The following is a 14742-nucleotide window of genomic DNA, read 5'->3' as shown; positions in this document are numbered from 1 at the left end:
ATCTAAATCCACAGTGCATGAAACATAACTTTTCATAGTACTTAGGTCCACAGGCACATTTTTCTGTATATCATTTTAGACTATTTACCTTTAGGGCAAAATAAGGTTTGGAAAAACATTTGCACAGGAACTGCTATGTCTCCTTTCCTACAGCATTATTTGTCTCTTCAGGGACTGGCAGCTCAGCCAGATTTCCATGCTTCAGGGCATTCCTATGACTATTCCAAATTGTCTGATAGCTGGTCTCAGTAATATTTCTATCAGGTTCCCAGCCATACCTTAGGTCATTTGAGGTAATTGTCCCCATCAGTTCCACTGGTCTTTTTGAAGACTGCTGCTGCTTTGCTGCCATCATCTGCAAGGAACGAGCTTGTTTGGGAAAGCCAGCGACAAATAGCTCCCATTTTTATTCCACTGACTAACAGTGTGACTGGAATGCCTGACTAGTTCTTTGTCAGTCATGTAATTTTCTCCCTTAGCACCAATACCTCAAGTAGAAGGAAATCTGAGCAAGTTGCAGAGGCCATGCTAATCTCCCCGTCTGAAGAGCACAGATCAGCAACTGAGTTTCACAGGAAAAGGTTTAAATGACCAGCCCTCTTCTGCCTTTCTCTGGGTACTGGATGGAGCCCAATGGGCCCAACCAAACCTAGGGCCTGTGCGAGCAGTGTCTGTTGCACCAAAAAGCCACTTCTCTGACATGATTGTATAGGCTTCCCTGATAACCAGGAGAGACATACATTGATGTGGTCCCTGCAAAAGAGAGGGGCAGAGTTTCGGATGAATCCAGTTTTCAAACCCCACGTAGAACCAGAAAGGACAATATTGTAAATTAAGTTTCTGTGGTTTCACCTGTACTAATAAACTAAACAGAGCAAGACTGCAGGCTCAGGTTATGTCCTGTAACCACTTATCGTGAAGAATTGCTGGCAGTGTCCCAGCTGGCCTGTTCTAACTAGCAAACTTCCAAATAATGCCCAGGCACAAGCCAGTAGTTAGGATAACCCAAGGCCAGCCTGTTTCATGAGAAGGATACAGTTTAGACATACATATATGTTCCAGTTCTCTGCAGGGCCAGAAAACTGGCCTTGACACCATTTATTTACTAATGTGGATGTAGCCTGTGACAAAAGGTAGAATCTGCAATACTTAGTGTGTTTCTGGACCCTAATATCACCCCTCCTGTAAGGTATGATTATAGACACAGGCTTCTGAAAGGAAAATAAATGGCCAAGCTCAGTGCTGAACATCTTTCTCTCTTCTACAAAATATAATTTGGCAGATCGATGAAAAAAACCCAGACACACTAGAATGAATCTATGGCCAGAAACATGTGTGCATATGCATGTTCCCACACAAAAATACAGGAACATCAGTTCTTGCTTTTCAATGCAAGAAGCCAGCTGTAGAAATTAAAGGTAGAGGAATCAATAAAATACGTGCTAAAAAAAGTGGGGAAACATTCCTCTCCTGCTTCTTTTACCACCCACACAATTCCCAAAGAGCTCCTTCCCCTGACCTGACCTGAAAGTACAGACTAAACAAAAAAAAATTCTGAAGAAAGGGCAATTTCCACTTGGGCTTATTGAGCACTATGTACTTGTGTTTAGGAGATGTGCAGTTACCCTAGAGAGGTTGCAGGTCAAAGTGTATGTTGTCCTTTGTAGCCATTGTAATGAATCTGTGGAGCTTGAGGGGAAAAAAAATATCAAATAAGATACAGAATGTCTTCATCTCCCCCTAAGGCCAGGAGGATTCACACACATTTTTCCTGTCTCAGAGTTGCTGATTTCATGTATACCCAGGGTAAAAGCAGTTCTTTCATAGTGGATAAGATCACAGGTTAAGAGTGTATACTCTCTCAGGAACACCTGCTTCTACTGGATGCCGAAGCTGTGAAAGTAAACGCACTGGTAATTGAAATGCAGCCAGCTTCAGCATATTCTGCTCATCAGTGTCATTTTTTTTGTCATTTTATGATCTACTTTACGTGCTTATATTTTTGCTAATAGCGCATGTTTACCTAAATAACCATGAACTATGTTTTCTTCCAATGATTTAATAGTAGCCCACACCCTCCCCAAATTCTTTTTCTATAAAAAACATATGGATAGCATGCATGCCTTCACTCAACCAGAAAGTGTTTGTTGTCTTTAAAAAGTTCAGCTCATCATAAGCAGGTGTTGGTTATGTGTAGCAGCTGGAGACATTACTGTGGGACATTTAATATATTAACTCAGTTCCTTTTTTATTTTTTCTTTCCATTATCCACTCTGTACCTTTCTTCCTCTCCATCTAGTCCCATTTATTCTTCCTTACTTCTTCCCCTGCCACTGTATTTTTCCTCTTGTGCCATCTGTAGGGCTCCATTATTTCTCTTTTCTTTCTCTCCTTTTTTATTTTATAATATCATACAGTCTCTGATGTTCTTTTTACTTTCTTGGTTTGTCTGGCTATTTTCTTTTTCTTTCCATAGTCCAAATTTTCAACCTTAGCCTTATTCTCCCCTTTCCCCTGCCCAGTGCTTACTGGTTACCTTGCCCTCTTCTCCTAGGTGAAGCACTTCAAAATACTTTTCCAAGTTGCACTGTGTAGTATTCATTAACTTTACAGAGAAGCTCCTGTAACACCACAAGTGTTACCTGTATGTCACTCAAAGCATTTTATTAAGTTTCTTACCCTTGCCTACTGTCATGTGTTATATAGAGGACCTGACCATACAACTGTTATAGTCAAATAATATTGTGAAGTGGACACAGAAGGCTTTGTACTTGGAAATAAACCTCTATCCCTATTATATAATGAATCAGTACAAGGATTAATGCCAGCCTTTCCAAAAGAAAAAACAGACATATACACCTAATTAAACTGTTCAAAAAAACGATTTTCTGGTTATCACTTTGTCCACTGAGTCTTTAGAAAAAAAAAAAAAAAAACAAAACCACAACAAAACAAAAAACCCCAAACCAAAAATGAAATGACTTCTGCAAATAAGAGTAGGAAGCATGCTTAAACAAAAATAAACCCAGAAAAATGTGCTTTACCTTCTAGAATTACAGAAGGCAGGAAATCCCTGGCTCTTGCTGTGGAAAGTGTGTGCCAACATCATGTGGCATCAGGCTGAGAGACGGAAGGCTTAAATACCTTCAGGTACGTTTTAAGCACTCTTCTTTATGAGTAAATGTGAATGTAACACAGAGTACTGGCAAACACAAGGAAACTGTATTTTTTCCTCCTTTTTGGATAGGCAGCATGGTATTACTAGTGTCTTGTCTTTTATGTCTCAGAATGGTTTATCAAGAAAGGTTTTTTCACTTGTTTGTGGTTTTTGTTGTTGTTTTTGTTTGTGGTCTTGTTTTTTGTGATTTTTTTTGTTTGTTTGGTGTGTGTGTTTTTGGTTTGGTTTGGTGGGTTTTGTTTGTTTGTTTGTTTTTTAAATTAAAAAAGGAGACTTCAGACCACAGTGCAAAATTCTAGAGGGCATTCTGAATGCACCTGCAAGCATGAATATTATCAAGGAACCTTAACTGGAATATGAGATTAAACTACTACTAAGAGAAAAATTTAAACGAGAAACAGATAACTTAAGTTGAAAATGTGAATTTTGAAAAATTTCTCCAGCATGATAGTTTTTTAAACAAGAGTGGATATTTTTCTGGTTAGAACCTGTCAGCTTGTCACGAGAAACAGCATATAACATTATCTTTTATTCCATTCCTGAGCTAAGTTTTAGATGGGGGAAGTGTGGGAAGAGCAATGAAGCAGGTGACGGGTCTACATAACAAGTCCTAATGAGTCACCATTCTTGAAGATATATAAAAGACTTGTACACCTGGCAGTTAGGAACATGGTTTATTAGTGGACTGGGCAGTCTTAAGTTTAAGCTTGGAATCAGTGATCTTAAAGTTCTTTTCCAACCTTAATGATTGATTCTATGTGGGTGTGATGGGTTGTTTATATATATATATATATATTTTTTTTTTTTAAAGAAGCTTCCAGCTCAGCTGGAAGTTAAATATTCATATATATGTCCCTTTAAAAGACAATTCATGGGCCAAAATCCCAAGTTTCTCACTTAGACAAGTTTCTCTTTTGAGAATTTTCTTCCCTGGTAAGAGCTGATAAAGGGCAGTTTTTGGCAGTCCTGACTGAGTTGTAATCAAGATGGTTATGGAAGTAAACAGAAGATGATGGCTTTGTTGTTAAACAATTCTGTTTACTAAATATTTCAATGTTATATAAACTTAAACACCATGGTACATTAATTGAAATATCAGTAAAGGAAGAGTCAGGTTGTATAGTATCCTGAAAACTTACTGTCCCATGTTGTTTCTGTGTAAATCTAACAGTCCTTAAATCTTTACAGCCAAATGAATCACTTCACGATGGCTGTGACGTTCACTCCTGTAAAGTAAATGAGAAAGGGGAATTTATCTGGGAAAGGAGAATCACTGGCTGTCCTCCATTTGATGCCAGAAGATGTTTGGCTGAAGGAGTAAGTAGTGAAATTGGTCCTGTTTCCGGGTTTCCTAACAGACTCTGTCATGTTTATGGTTTGGTATATAGGCACCTTACGTGTACTACGGTGGGAAACCCCAGCTCTCTCCCAGTACCTTGGCTAAACTGAATTTGAACTTTCTTTGAAATTCAGAAAAATGTACTGTTTTATTATTATTATTATTTTAAAATACATGCTGGTTTTATGTGTGACCATACTGCAGGGGAGATGCTGAGCTTACAGTGATTCTGTTCCATATGAAGGAGAAAATATAAGAAAATGCTCATTCTAACAATGTTTTCAGTTTGGAATCCAGAGCAAAACTGTGTGGAGAGTTATGCAAACGAAGAAAACAGTCATATCATCCCCTTTTTTCTAGGAATATGTATATGAAAGGCTAAGATATTTTTTTCTCTACACTTATAAGTACTGTAGGAAGAGCTCAAATGTCCACATTTGTGGGTGTTTGATATAATGATATAATAAAAACCCCATCCAACACATCCACCCATCTTTCTTGTGATTTCAGGTTAGACATACACTGAGGAAGAGTGCAAGTTGGGGTGTAGCACATAGGGGCCTGCTTTTGCTCATCTAGCATCACACAGGTCAACGAAGCTGGTCAGGGCCTGGAGGACAAGTCTGATGAGGAGCAGCTGAGGGAACTGGGGCCGTTTAGCCTGGAGAAAAGGAGGCTGAGGGGAGACCTTATCGCTTTCTACAACTACCTGAAAGGAGGTTGTAGCATGGAGGGTGTTGGTCTCTTCTCCCAAGCAACAAGTGATAAGACAAGAGGAAATGGCCTCAAGTTGCACCAGGGGAGGTTTAGATTGGAAAGGGTTGTCAGGCATTCGAACAAGCTGCCCAGGGAAGTGGTGGAGTCACCATCCCTGGAGGTGTTTAAAAGGCATTGAGATGAGATTCTTAGGAACATGGTTTAGTGCTAGAGTTAGGTTATGGTTGGACTTGATGATCCTGAGGGTCTCTTCCCACCAAAGTGTTTCTCTGATTTTATATCCACTTGTCCCCATTTGCTTGGGTGGGAAGCAGGAAACCTTTAAAAAATCTTGTTCCCAAGTCTCTCTCTACATGCACATTGAGGAAATGGAGGATTTGACATGTATAATGCAGGAAGAATAAAGATTCTACAGTGCATTTCTCACTTCATGAAATTACTTTAGCACACATAGTTTTGTTATACAAACAATGATTTAGAAAAATACTGAATTATGTTACAGGCTTAGGGTTATTATCATATTCCAAAGGTCTTAATTGAAAATGAATAATAATTTACTTTTTAACAAGAACTTCCCAACCTACATTTGTTCTCCTCCCATCCAAACAAATGAACTTTTTCAGTTCAGGAAAAAAAGGTGGTTTTCATCTAGTTACAGATGGAAAGTTTAAGTTTTTTAATTAAAAATGCCTTGAAACTTTTGCATGTAAGTTCAGGGGTTTAGTGCAACAATGGCATCACCCTGCAACATAAATATTTCTCCATTTTTTCCTTTCAACATAGGTTTTCAATAATTTTCCACCAAATCTATATTTCTGAGAAATATTTTCTACATAGTAGTAATGAAATCAGAAAAATACATTTTTTAGGTGTTAAAACTTACTTGAAAGATGTGATATTTTATGGTGATTTGCTTGTACATTTTCAGCTGTTGTGGAATACACATGCTTTCATCAATATGGCTTAAAAAAATCAAGGAGGACTGTTTAACTTCCTTTCTTGAACAGACAAAAGACTTGAATGTTATTGGTTTTATCACTCTGATTCCCAGAAATTGACTTGTATTCAATGTCTTTACATTAGAAAGCTTCTAATACAAGGTGAAAGCAATATTTTCAAGGGTTGAACTTGCTAATATAGTAAATTATTTCCAATCAGCTATCAACAAATACAATCACAAGTTCAAAACCTTGAAATGCATAAAGACATCTTTACTAATGTAGATTTATATTTTTTGTACAATATAGAAATACAATTTCCTTGCCTAATATCCTGTTTTAAACATCCATTTTTATTCTTCCAGTGGAACAAATGTGTATTACTTGTGCCAAAACAGAAGTTTTCATTTTTTATTGTTTTAGGGCAGAATTGCAAAAATTGGCGGTACCTGCTGTGACACATGTAAGTAAATAAGCAAAAAGTCTTGTATGGAAATTGCAGAGCATGTAAGCTACTAGGTAAGGTGCTATGTTTTCCATAAGGTGCAGTTTGATGAAACAGAGCTAAGCAATGTGGTTAAAGTAAACCATCCAACAAGTCCACCCTCTGGTTGTGCTACTGCTGTCATGTTTTGTCCACTAGAACATGTGTTTTGACAGTATTCACAAGTACTTAGAAAGAAATAGATAGTCTCCACATTTTATGCAGATGTTAATTATTAATGTTTTATTTTATTGTTCATCTAAAGGTAACAGGAACAGTATTGCACACACAGGTTGATGAGTCACATAACCTGATACTGAATATGTGAGGCAATCACTTAATGAATAATCAATCAACTTAAAATGAATTTAGCAAAAAAACCTCTGGTGGCAGTAATGTAATTTTGATAAGTTTTTGATAATGTAATATGAAAAAAAAATTGTTGTCAAATGTGCAGTCCTATTCAACTGCCTGACTGCATCTTAGACTCAGCAGTTTAGGAGTTAGTCCTGCAACACTTTATTTCATGCATCATTGTGTATATAATCCAAATGTCAGTCAGGCTGTAAGCATAGGAAGGGTTTGCTTACATGGGGAAGGATTGCAGGATTGGGTTCTCATTTCTAAAATGAATCTCTGATGCTTTTGTAAACAGTCAACATATCAGTTTTCCCCTTCGTAAGTAAAAAATTAATAATAATGTAGCTCATTTAAAATTAAAAAAAATAACAGAAGATTGATATTCTCTTTTAAGGTCAGATCAAAACATTGACATCACATCTTGCCTGTGTTCCATTATCTCTCTCTTTTTTTTTTTTTTTTCCTTTATGCATATGCTAATAAATAAATGATGGCCAGCATAGCAGCCCATCACCACACTGGCACAGTAACTACTGTAATAATACCCCTGATGAAGGACGTTAACTCCTAGGGAGTTTGCAGTCATTGCCTATCTGTATTATCACTGAGTTCCTGCTTGAGAAATTGAAGTCAGAAAGCTAATGAGATAGACTGTCATCAATTGGCTCAAACAGGTAATTTAGTTAAGAGAGTGCTAATCTACCAGGCTTCAAAGAAGGAATACTGAAAGTTATTTATTAACAAAAACAGATTTTAAGATTTAAAAGACAGGGTGGTGGGCAAGCTCTACTAATTGAGAATGCCTGTCACCGCAGCTGAGGAGAGGAGAAACCCTGTTCCATACGAGCACAGCTCATTTTAACAGTGATAGTGATTTAAGAGAGATACTTCCCTGCAAGCAGCAAAAGAAAACTGATTTAAGTGCGACACCAAATGCCTGAAAACACCCATATTGTATAGGTCCTCAAATCCTTTTTCCCGTTAATGTTTGCTTGGATATAGCTCAAAACTGAAATGTCCCGTATTACAATGCTGTCCTATTCCTGGTCGTTTCTCTATTCAGGGCCCTTCTTAAGGAAAATTGCAGGATGGTGGTTAATGTAATACATAGCTTTAAATCAAACAGATATTTCTAGATATCAAACTCTTTCCTCTGTATTTGTATCTTGCCACCAGGACGCTCAGTAAATACATGCTGTCTGTTACATACTCTACAGGGAACACCAAGTCTTGGCAAAGCTAGTGTAAAACCAAAGTAATTTAATTATTCTTAAAAGTCGGATAAGAGAATAATCAGTTTCTCATGGACACAGAGACTTAGATATAGATTACATTGCCTTCCCAAGTCTTGAGAGAGTTTGTCTTTCAGACACCTCAGTACCATAAAGAATTGGACAAAGAACTTGTTTTCTCAAGTTCAAAGCACAATTCAGAGATCACTCTGGCCTTTGGTCCAGTAGTGTGGCTTTGAATCATGGTTGTTTAAGAAGCCAGTTTCCCTTTCTAGGTTATGCCTTGGCAATTGGAATTTATTAGTGTGTCTGAGGGCATTGTTCCAGGTTTCAAGTATGTAGAAGCAAATAAGTTAACAGGCTTACTTTCTCATTAGATTTTTGTGGTACTAGCAAAGGACTTGATTATTTGCAAGTGATATTCCTTATTTTTCTATTTAACAAAGAAGTTGCATCTCTGCTTACCTCTTTTCCCTATTGATCTCAATAGCATACATCTTGTTAGATTACAAGCACTTGGCTTTTTCAAATGTACTCTCCACACAGAACAAAACCAGACCTACTGCCTCTTGTGTGGCTTTCTCATTAGATGGAAAAGAAAAGAAAAACAACCCAAACAACCAAACAAAACAACAAAAAACAAAACCAAAAACCAAACACCAAAAAGCAGGAGAATCTACCTGACACTAAGAGCAAAAAGTGTTGAAAAAAAAGTATCAGAATATTTCATAACTTACTGAAGACAAGAGAAAAGTTCCCATTGACCTAAAGTTAGATTTTTGCAGAATTAGTTTTCTAATTTATTTTTCCTAGTTTTTCTTTTTGCCACTTTAGTTTTTTGCAAAATCCACCACACATACAAGGACTTTCAGGAGCTGTCAAATGTAGGAGCCTGAAAGAGGCAGGCTGCCAGGGCTCCATGTCCAGGGAACAGGGAGGCTGAACATGTGTCCCAGTAAGCACACAGGCAAACACATGTATATAACATGCACACACAAATTCTTTACATACACACAGAAACACTCAGTACTCTGGCAAACACAAACAGCACCCACATTCTCATCCTGATCTCCCCTCTGGCTTATCAGGGTGAAGGTCCTTAGTGGTCCTGGGCACTCTGACCAGTAACTTGTCCTGAATCCCTGCTAACCCAGACTCATTGGCCCTGTGACCTGTGGTCCAATGACAGTTACTGGCTCTTACACCTCCATACACACACATCCACACGTAACAGAGAGTCCATCACCTGGGAGAAGTAGTTAGAAATAGAGTTTAATAAGAAGATGGGACAGACTGCAATGATCAAACGTAGGCGAAGATCAGACAGAATTATGGACCAAAAGCTGTTTAACATGAAAGCAAGCTCCTTTATCCATCCATTTCCATGCTTGTTCCTCACCAAACCACCTTAATCCCTCCGTTCCCTCACCTTTGGCTCTTTCCGTAAAAATCCCACAATTAAGTCTTGTAGAATCCCAAAACATTCTTTTCTAGCAGCTCATAAGAAGGCCCACACAGTCCTGAAGGCAGTGACCCACCTCAGTCTGTAAGGTGATTAGGAAGCTGCTCCCACTGACTCATCTTGAAGGACAGCATCCCAAGACAATGTGATCTCCCTCCTGTGGCAACCCCAGGAATAGCCAGGTCAGGGTGCTCTGTTTCTCCAATTAGGTTATGTTTTCACGTGTGTCATCTTTTTCCTGTGCACCCGCTTGCCCAATGTACCACTAAATCATCTTTAAAAGAAGAGTTATCCAACACAGAAGCTAACAGGTAAAAGGTGGCAAAGTGACTTTAAATCAAAGCAGTCAATTGAAAAGAAACATGAGGGAAATCCTGCTCTCCAGTGGAATTTTAAGGTTGTAATGTGATATAGTCACTTGCTAGGGATCTTGCCAGTAATATCTCACTAACACAAATTTCAGTAATAAGGGGAAGGGAGTTAAAAAGAAAAACAACTGTCAGCACTGTCAAATACTGTTTTGTTTTATTTTTTCACTTGATAGGTGTGGAAGTGGAATGTCGACCAGTAAGTACCAGACTGCAGTATAGGAATATCAATGGATGTGTGGCTCAAAGGGAAGTGCCTATATCTCATTGTGAGGTAAATAACAAAAACAGTCCCTTGCACTCCAAGACCCACCCTTACCCTGGCTTGTCTCTTCCACAAGGGAAACCTTTGCATCTACTACAGCTTTACTTCAATAAGTGGAGCATCATTTCTGTCCTTCTCATTGATTCACTCAAACAGTGTAAGCCTCATTGGCACTTATTCCTAAAGTAATTTTGTGATGCTGAATTTTCCCTATTCAAGACAGCATGAAAAAAGGTACATATGTTAGACACAAAGAGTTTGTTCATACCACTTTCCTTTGTGTCCATCAAAATTAGTGACTCTAAAATGACTTTTTTTAGGACTTTCTTCATTAAAAAAAAAAAACCAAAACATCTTGGTATTAGTGAAGCTGATTTTCAGATCTGAGTCTACAGTTAAGTATGCATATCCCTCTTCAGGCTCTGAAGCTAATTTATGAGAGGGTAAATAGGTGTTTAGATGCATGATACTTCAAAAGATATTTAACCTTGAGTGCTATGTTTCGACTTCTGTGCTCTATAAGCTTTATGAGTCCTCTATTAGCCTGAACACTAAGCTGTCATGTTCTGCACGTGTTCTAATACAGCTGAGACAATAAACCTGTGCGCTTAGAAGCCCAGGACATCACCTACGATATTTTAAATTATAGGCTTTTTTGTGTGACCCATTTCTTCATTTCTCCTTTGCTGTGCTTATGCTCATAAGGTGTTACTCTTTGACCAGTACCCCACATTCTAGAATCAGATACCTGTTTCCAAATTTGTGTTCTACAGCAGAGCACTGAAGTCTAAGTGAAGTTGTCTATGGATGTTTTAAAGGGAAGAACCTGGATTCTGATTGCACTGGGTCTGTTCAAACTTAGTATCCCTTTTTTCCATTCAGGGCAAGTGCAGAAGCAATACCAGATACTCCGTTGAGACAGGGAAATGGGAAGACCTATGCAGCTGCTGTACAGCCACTCAGACAACCATAGTCACCATCCCCCTCCGGTGTGCCAATGGGACAGTGGTGCAGCATTACATCCCATCTGCCTCTCAGTGTGAATGCTATTCTCGGAAGTGTACAGACTAAATATTCCCAAGAAGTTCAGTTGTGTAATCTCAAGTGCTATGACGAAGGAACTTTACAGTAAAAGCCTCATTTTCTCTCTGTAGACTGTTTTATCCAGTAGAATCCTGACTAACTAATTGTATCAACATAGCAAACAATAAAACTTACTAGCACAACAGAGCACCTTCTGATCATTCTTCAGTTTGTTTGAAGATAAGATGTTGCAAATTGTATGTTCTCCTTCATGTTCACCATGGAAAGTAATTGACATTATTAAAAATGCAAACCCACAACAGTAACAGAAACAGATGCTTCTACTTAAGCACCTACTTAAAGCTTCTAGCAAAGCATTTACCATTGTCTTCAGAGACATTACACTTCAGATCTTAGTGACACACTGTGGCTTTTTTCTCCTCCAGTCAGGCTCAGAGAACCAAATATCTTCTGCGATGCATATATGTATGTTCCTCCTGAAGCCGAATGCAAAGAAATTGTGCTGAGGAAAAGCTGTGTAAGTCCTCAGTACTTGTGAAAGGGCTGAGGGATATCTCTTACCTATTTACTTCAGCACTTCCACAGACCAATCTGAAGAGAAAGTTCACCAATCATCTCCCTTATTTCCAGGTACCAGAACTTCATCTATTGCATTAGCTCCAAAAGTTAGGGTTCTTTCAAATTCAGAATCGTTAGTGGCAGGTTTAATTTGGTCATTGATGCTGGGGATAAATTTATCAGGAGTTAAATTCCACTTCGTCTGGTCAGGCCATGGAAGAAAAAACATTTTCCAGAGGGAAGCTGGTTATGGTGGAATCTAGTGCCAGCCAAACAGTTTCACTGTGAAGTACTAATTTCTCAAAAATTTTGAGAGGGAAAACTGCTCATTCCATTTTAATTTTTGAAAGATAAGAAATATTTAAACTTGTTGAATTGAGTTAACTTTTAAAAATATTTATTTATAATTCAGATATATTAAAAATACATAAAGAAAACAACCTCAAATTTTCCATAGATTTATGATAAAATGAGAAATATTTAGGAATAAGTTGTGAGAAAATATCATAGTTTCTCAGTTCTAGCAAGTGTTCTTGAACTAGTGAAAAGCATGTGTAGAAGTCCTGATAGGTAAGAATATTCCTGAGGAGCTAGCAGAAAAGGTCAGGAAATCAGGTTATTCTTGTGCAGTTTTTAGGTTGGCATATGTAGAAATGAAAGTAATTTCAGAGGACATTGTCACCCTTGTCCCTGGGTCACAGGGAGGAAAGTTTTGAGATGAAGAACTAATGCTCCTCACAAGGATGCCAATGTCACATGATTAAATGACTCAAAACACCTCCTCATCTGAAAGAATGGTTCCCTTTGGCAGCAAACAAGAACTCCCTTTGTGCTTTCAACTAAAAAAGCAAGTTGTGTTCCTTTTTGAGAGGAACCAGGCAGATCCTTGCTTCTCCTCTTCTGCCATCCAGCTGTGGATTCAACATATTGAACAGCTGGCCCTTTTTTCTCTTTTACTAGGCAGTGCTAGGAGAAGTGCAGGCCTTTCATGCACCTCTCTTTCTTCTGCTATGGGACCGCAATAGCTCTAGGGAGAGAAAATAAGTTTTAATTGGCATCAGCCCCACTTACTGCAGTAGATCTCTGTCACCAGTTTTCCTCCATCCTCTCACTGGCTCCTCATTGTAGCTGCCTTTGGATATTAAGGCTCCTGACAGATGGATTTGGGTCACCCAGGTAATCAGCTGCATAGCAGCTCATCTGAAACTGCAAATAAGCAACTCCTGGAGCAGTAGCCTATGACATCAGAGGGGAACAGAGGGAAGGAGTGGGTGGGTTGTAAAACGCAATGCCTTCCTCTTCCTGTTACCATTGCTGGACTGACCCTTTGCTCTCATCTGTGCCCTCACCTAGACTGACCTTTTTCAGTTCATGAAAGCTGAAGCCTAAGGCTTCATGGCTGCAGACAAGTCTTGTAAGTAGATAGTGAATCAGGCATCAGTTTGTCAGCATGGAGAGGACACACAGAAGCATCCACAGGGCAGAGTTGGAGCCATAGTTTTCTGAACTTCTGAAAAGCAAACACTCACAGCTAGTATTTTGCATCAGCAACAACCTGAATAGGCAGATCTGAACAACAGAGTGGAAAACATTCCTGCTTTCATCACTTCTACTTCAATTAACAAGAAAAATCTAGTGGATCTGTCTCAAGAGAGAAATAGACTAAAATAAAGATAGTGGCTTTCAGACTAAAGCAATTAGAGTTTTTCAAACTCTTAGCAGACATAGCTCAGAGGAATTGGATAAGCATAAACGTATTAAGACTTCACACTCATTCAAGAATACAACTCGTACTACATGTGTTTTCTTCATGTTTCTTGGTTGTAATTTTACAGTGTATGGACTAAAGTGACTACACAATACATCCCATGAGAACTTATTTGGTTTTCTTACAGAATAGAGGTATATGGACTTCTGTATGGTCTATATGTTATTATAGAGGCTTGGCTAATACCTATAAATTTCAAGCAAAGACAAGGCCCTGTTGTGCTCAAGGCCAAAAGGAACTGCTTCCTTGAAAATCCTGTCATAGAAACAGAGAAGCAGGAAAGAACAAGAGGAAGAGAATATGATAATGTCTCCCTTAACAGACTGAGAAGATACATAGATTTTTGGTCTTGACCTGCTGACATGACAATCAAACTTTTTCAGGCAGCCTGGAAGAGCTGTCTTTCATCTAAGCCTCTGGTGGTGTGAGTAAGGAAATGGGCTCAGACTTCCTCCATGCAGGTCTCAACTGCCTTTCACACAGTCCAGTTTCACTTAGTACACGTCTGCTATTTTCAGAAGCATTATTTCCTAGCAGAAGTGAAGAACAAAGTCGTGCCTGTTATCAAGTACCTGCCTAGTAGAGAGCTGTGCACATAAACAGTAGCAGCGTGCCAGCACATCAAACAGTGCCGTGCATCAGACTCCTCCATTGACATCCACAAGCAGAATCCAGACTTTGAGAAACATAGTTTTCCAACTTGCACATACTTGTACATACTTGTGAGTCTTATGGTTTTGAGCTACCTCAGTCTTTGCCTTTCCACCAATGATATGGAACATATCCCACCACTTCAGAAGACTGTCTGGATCGTTGAGCATGCTACAGGATAGATTTACAGGAATGTTAAATAGATTTGGGGAGGAGTCTTATATAACTTCTTAATTATTAAAAGAATCTATTCTCTCTGATAACTTTTACAGACTTCCAAGCACCACTTTTCTGCAGCAGGTGAAACATGATCTGGCAAATTAGCATTATTTGTCGCATCTCTGCATTATCAACTAACACCATACCCAGGTACTTCAG

General features: G+C 38.6%; 1 protein-coding gene across 2 annotated transcripts in view; it reads left to right on the top strand.

Annotated features, from left to right (window-relative positions):
* VWF (von Willebrand factor) overlaps positions 1-11573 on the top strand; it is a 145394-nt gene extending 133821 nt beyond the window's left edge. For both annotated transcript variants that reach the window (XM_082043657.1, XM_082043658.1), the window contains 5 exons: positions 3052-3150; positions 4367-4495; positions 6596-6635; positions 10255-10352; positions 11226-11573. In XM_082043657.1, the coding sequence (XP_081899783.1) occupies positions 3052-3150; positions 4367-4495; positions 6596-6635; positions 10255-10352; positions 11226-11414 (555 nt within the window). In that variant the 3' untranslated portion in view covers positions 11415-11573. The remainder of the gene's footprint in view (positions 1-3051; positions 3151-4366; positions 4496-6595; positions 6636-10254; positions 10353-11225) is intronic.
* The last annotated feature ends 3169 nt before the right edge of the window (positions 11574-14742 follow it).

This window comes from Streptopelia decaocto (genome assembly GCF_964273445.1).
Source record: "Streptopelia decaocto genome assembly, chromosome: 1".
Lineage (NCBI taxonomy): Eukaryota > Metazoa > Chordata > Aves > Columbiformes > Columbidae > Streptopelia > Streptopelia decaocto.
Note: the sequence above shows the minus strand (reverse complement) of the source record. Positions and strands in the feature narration are given on the sequence as shown.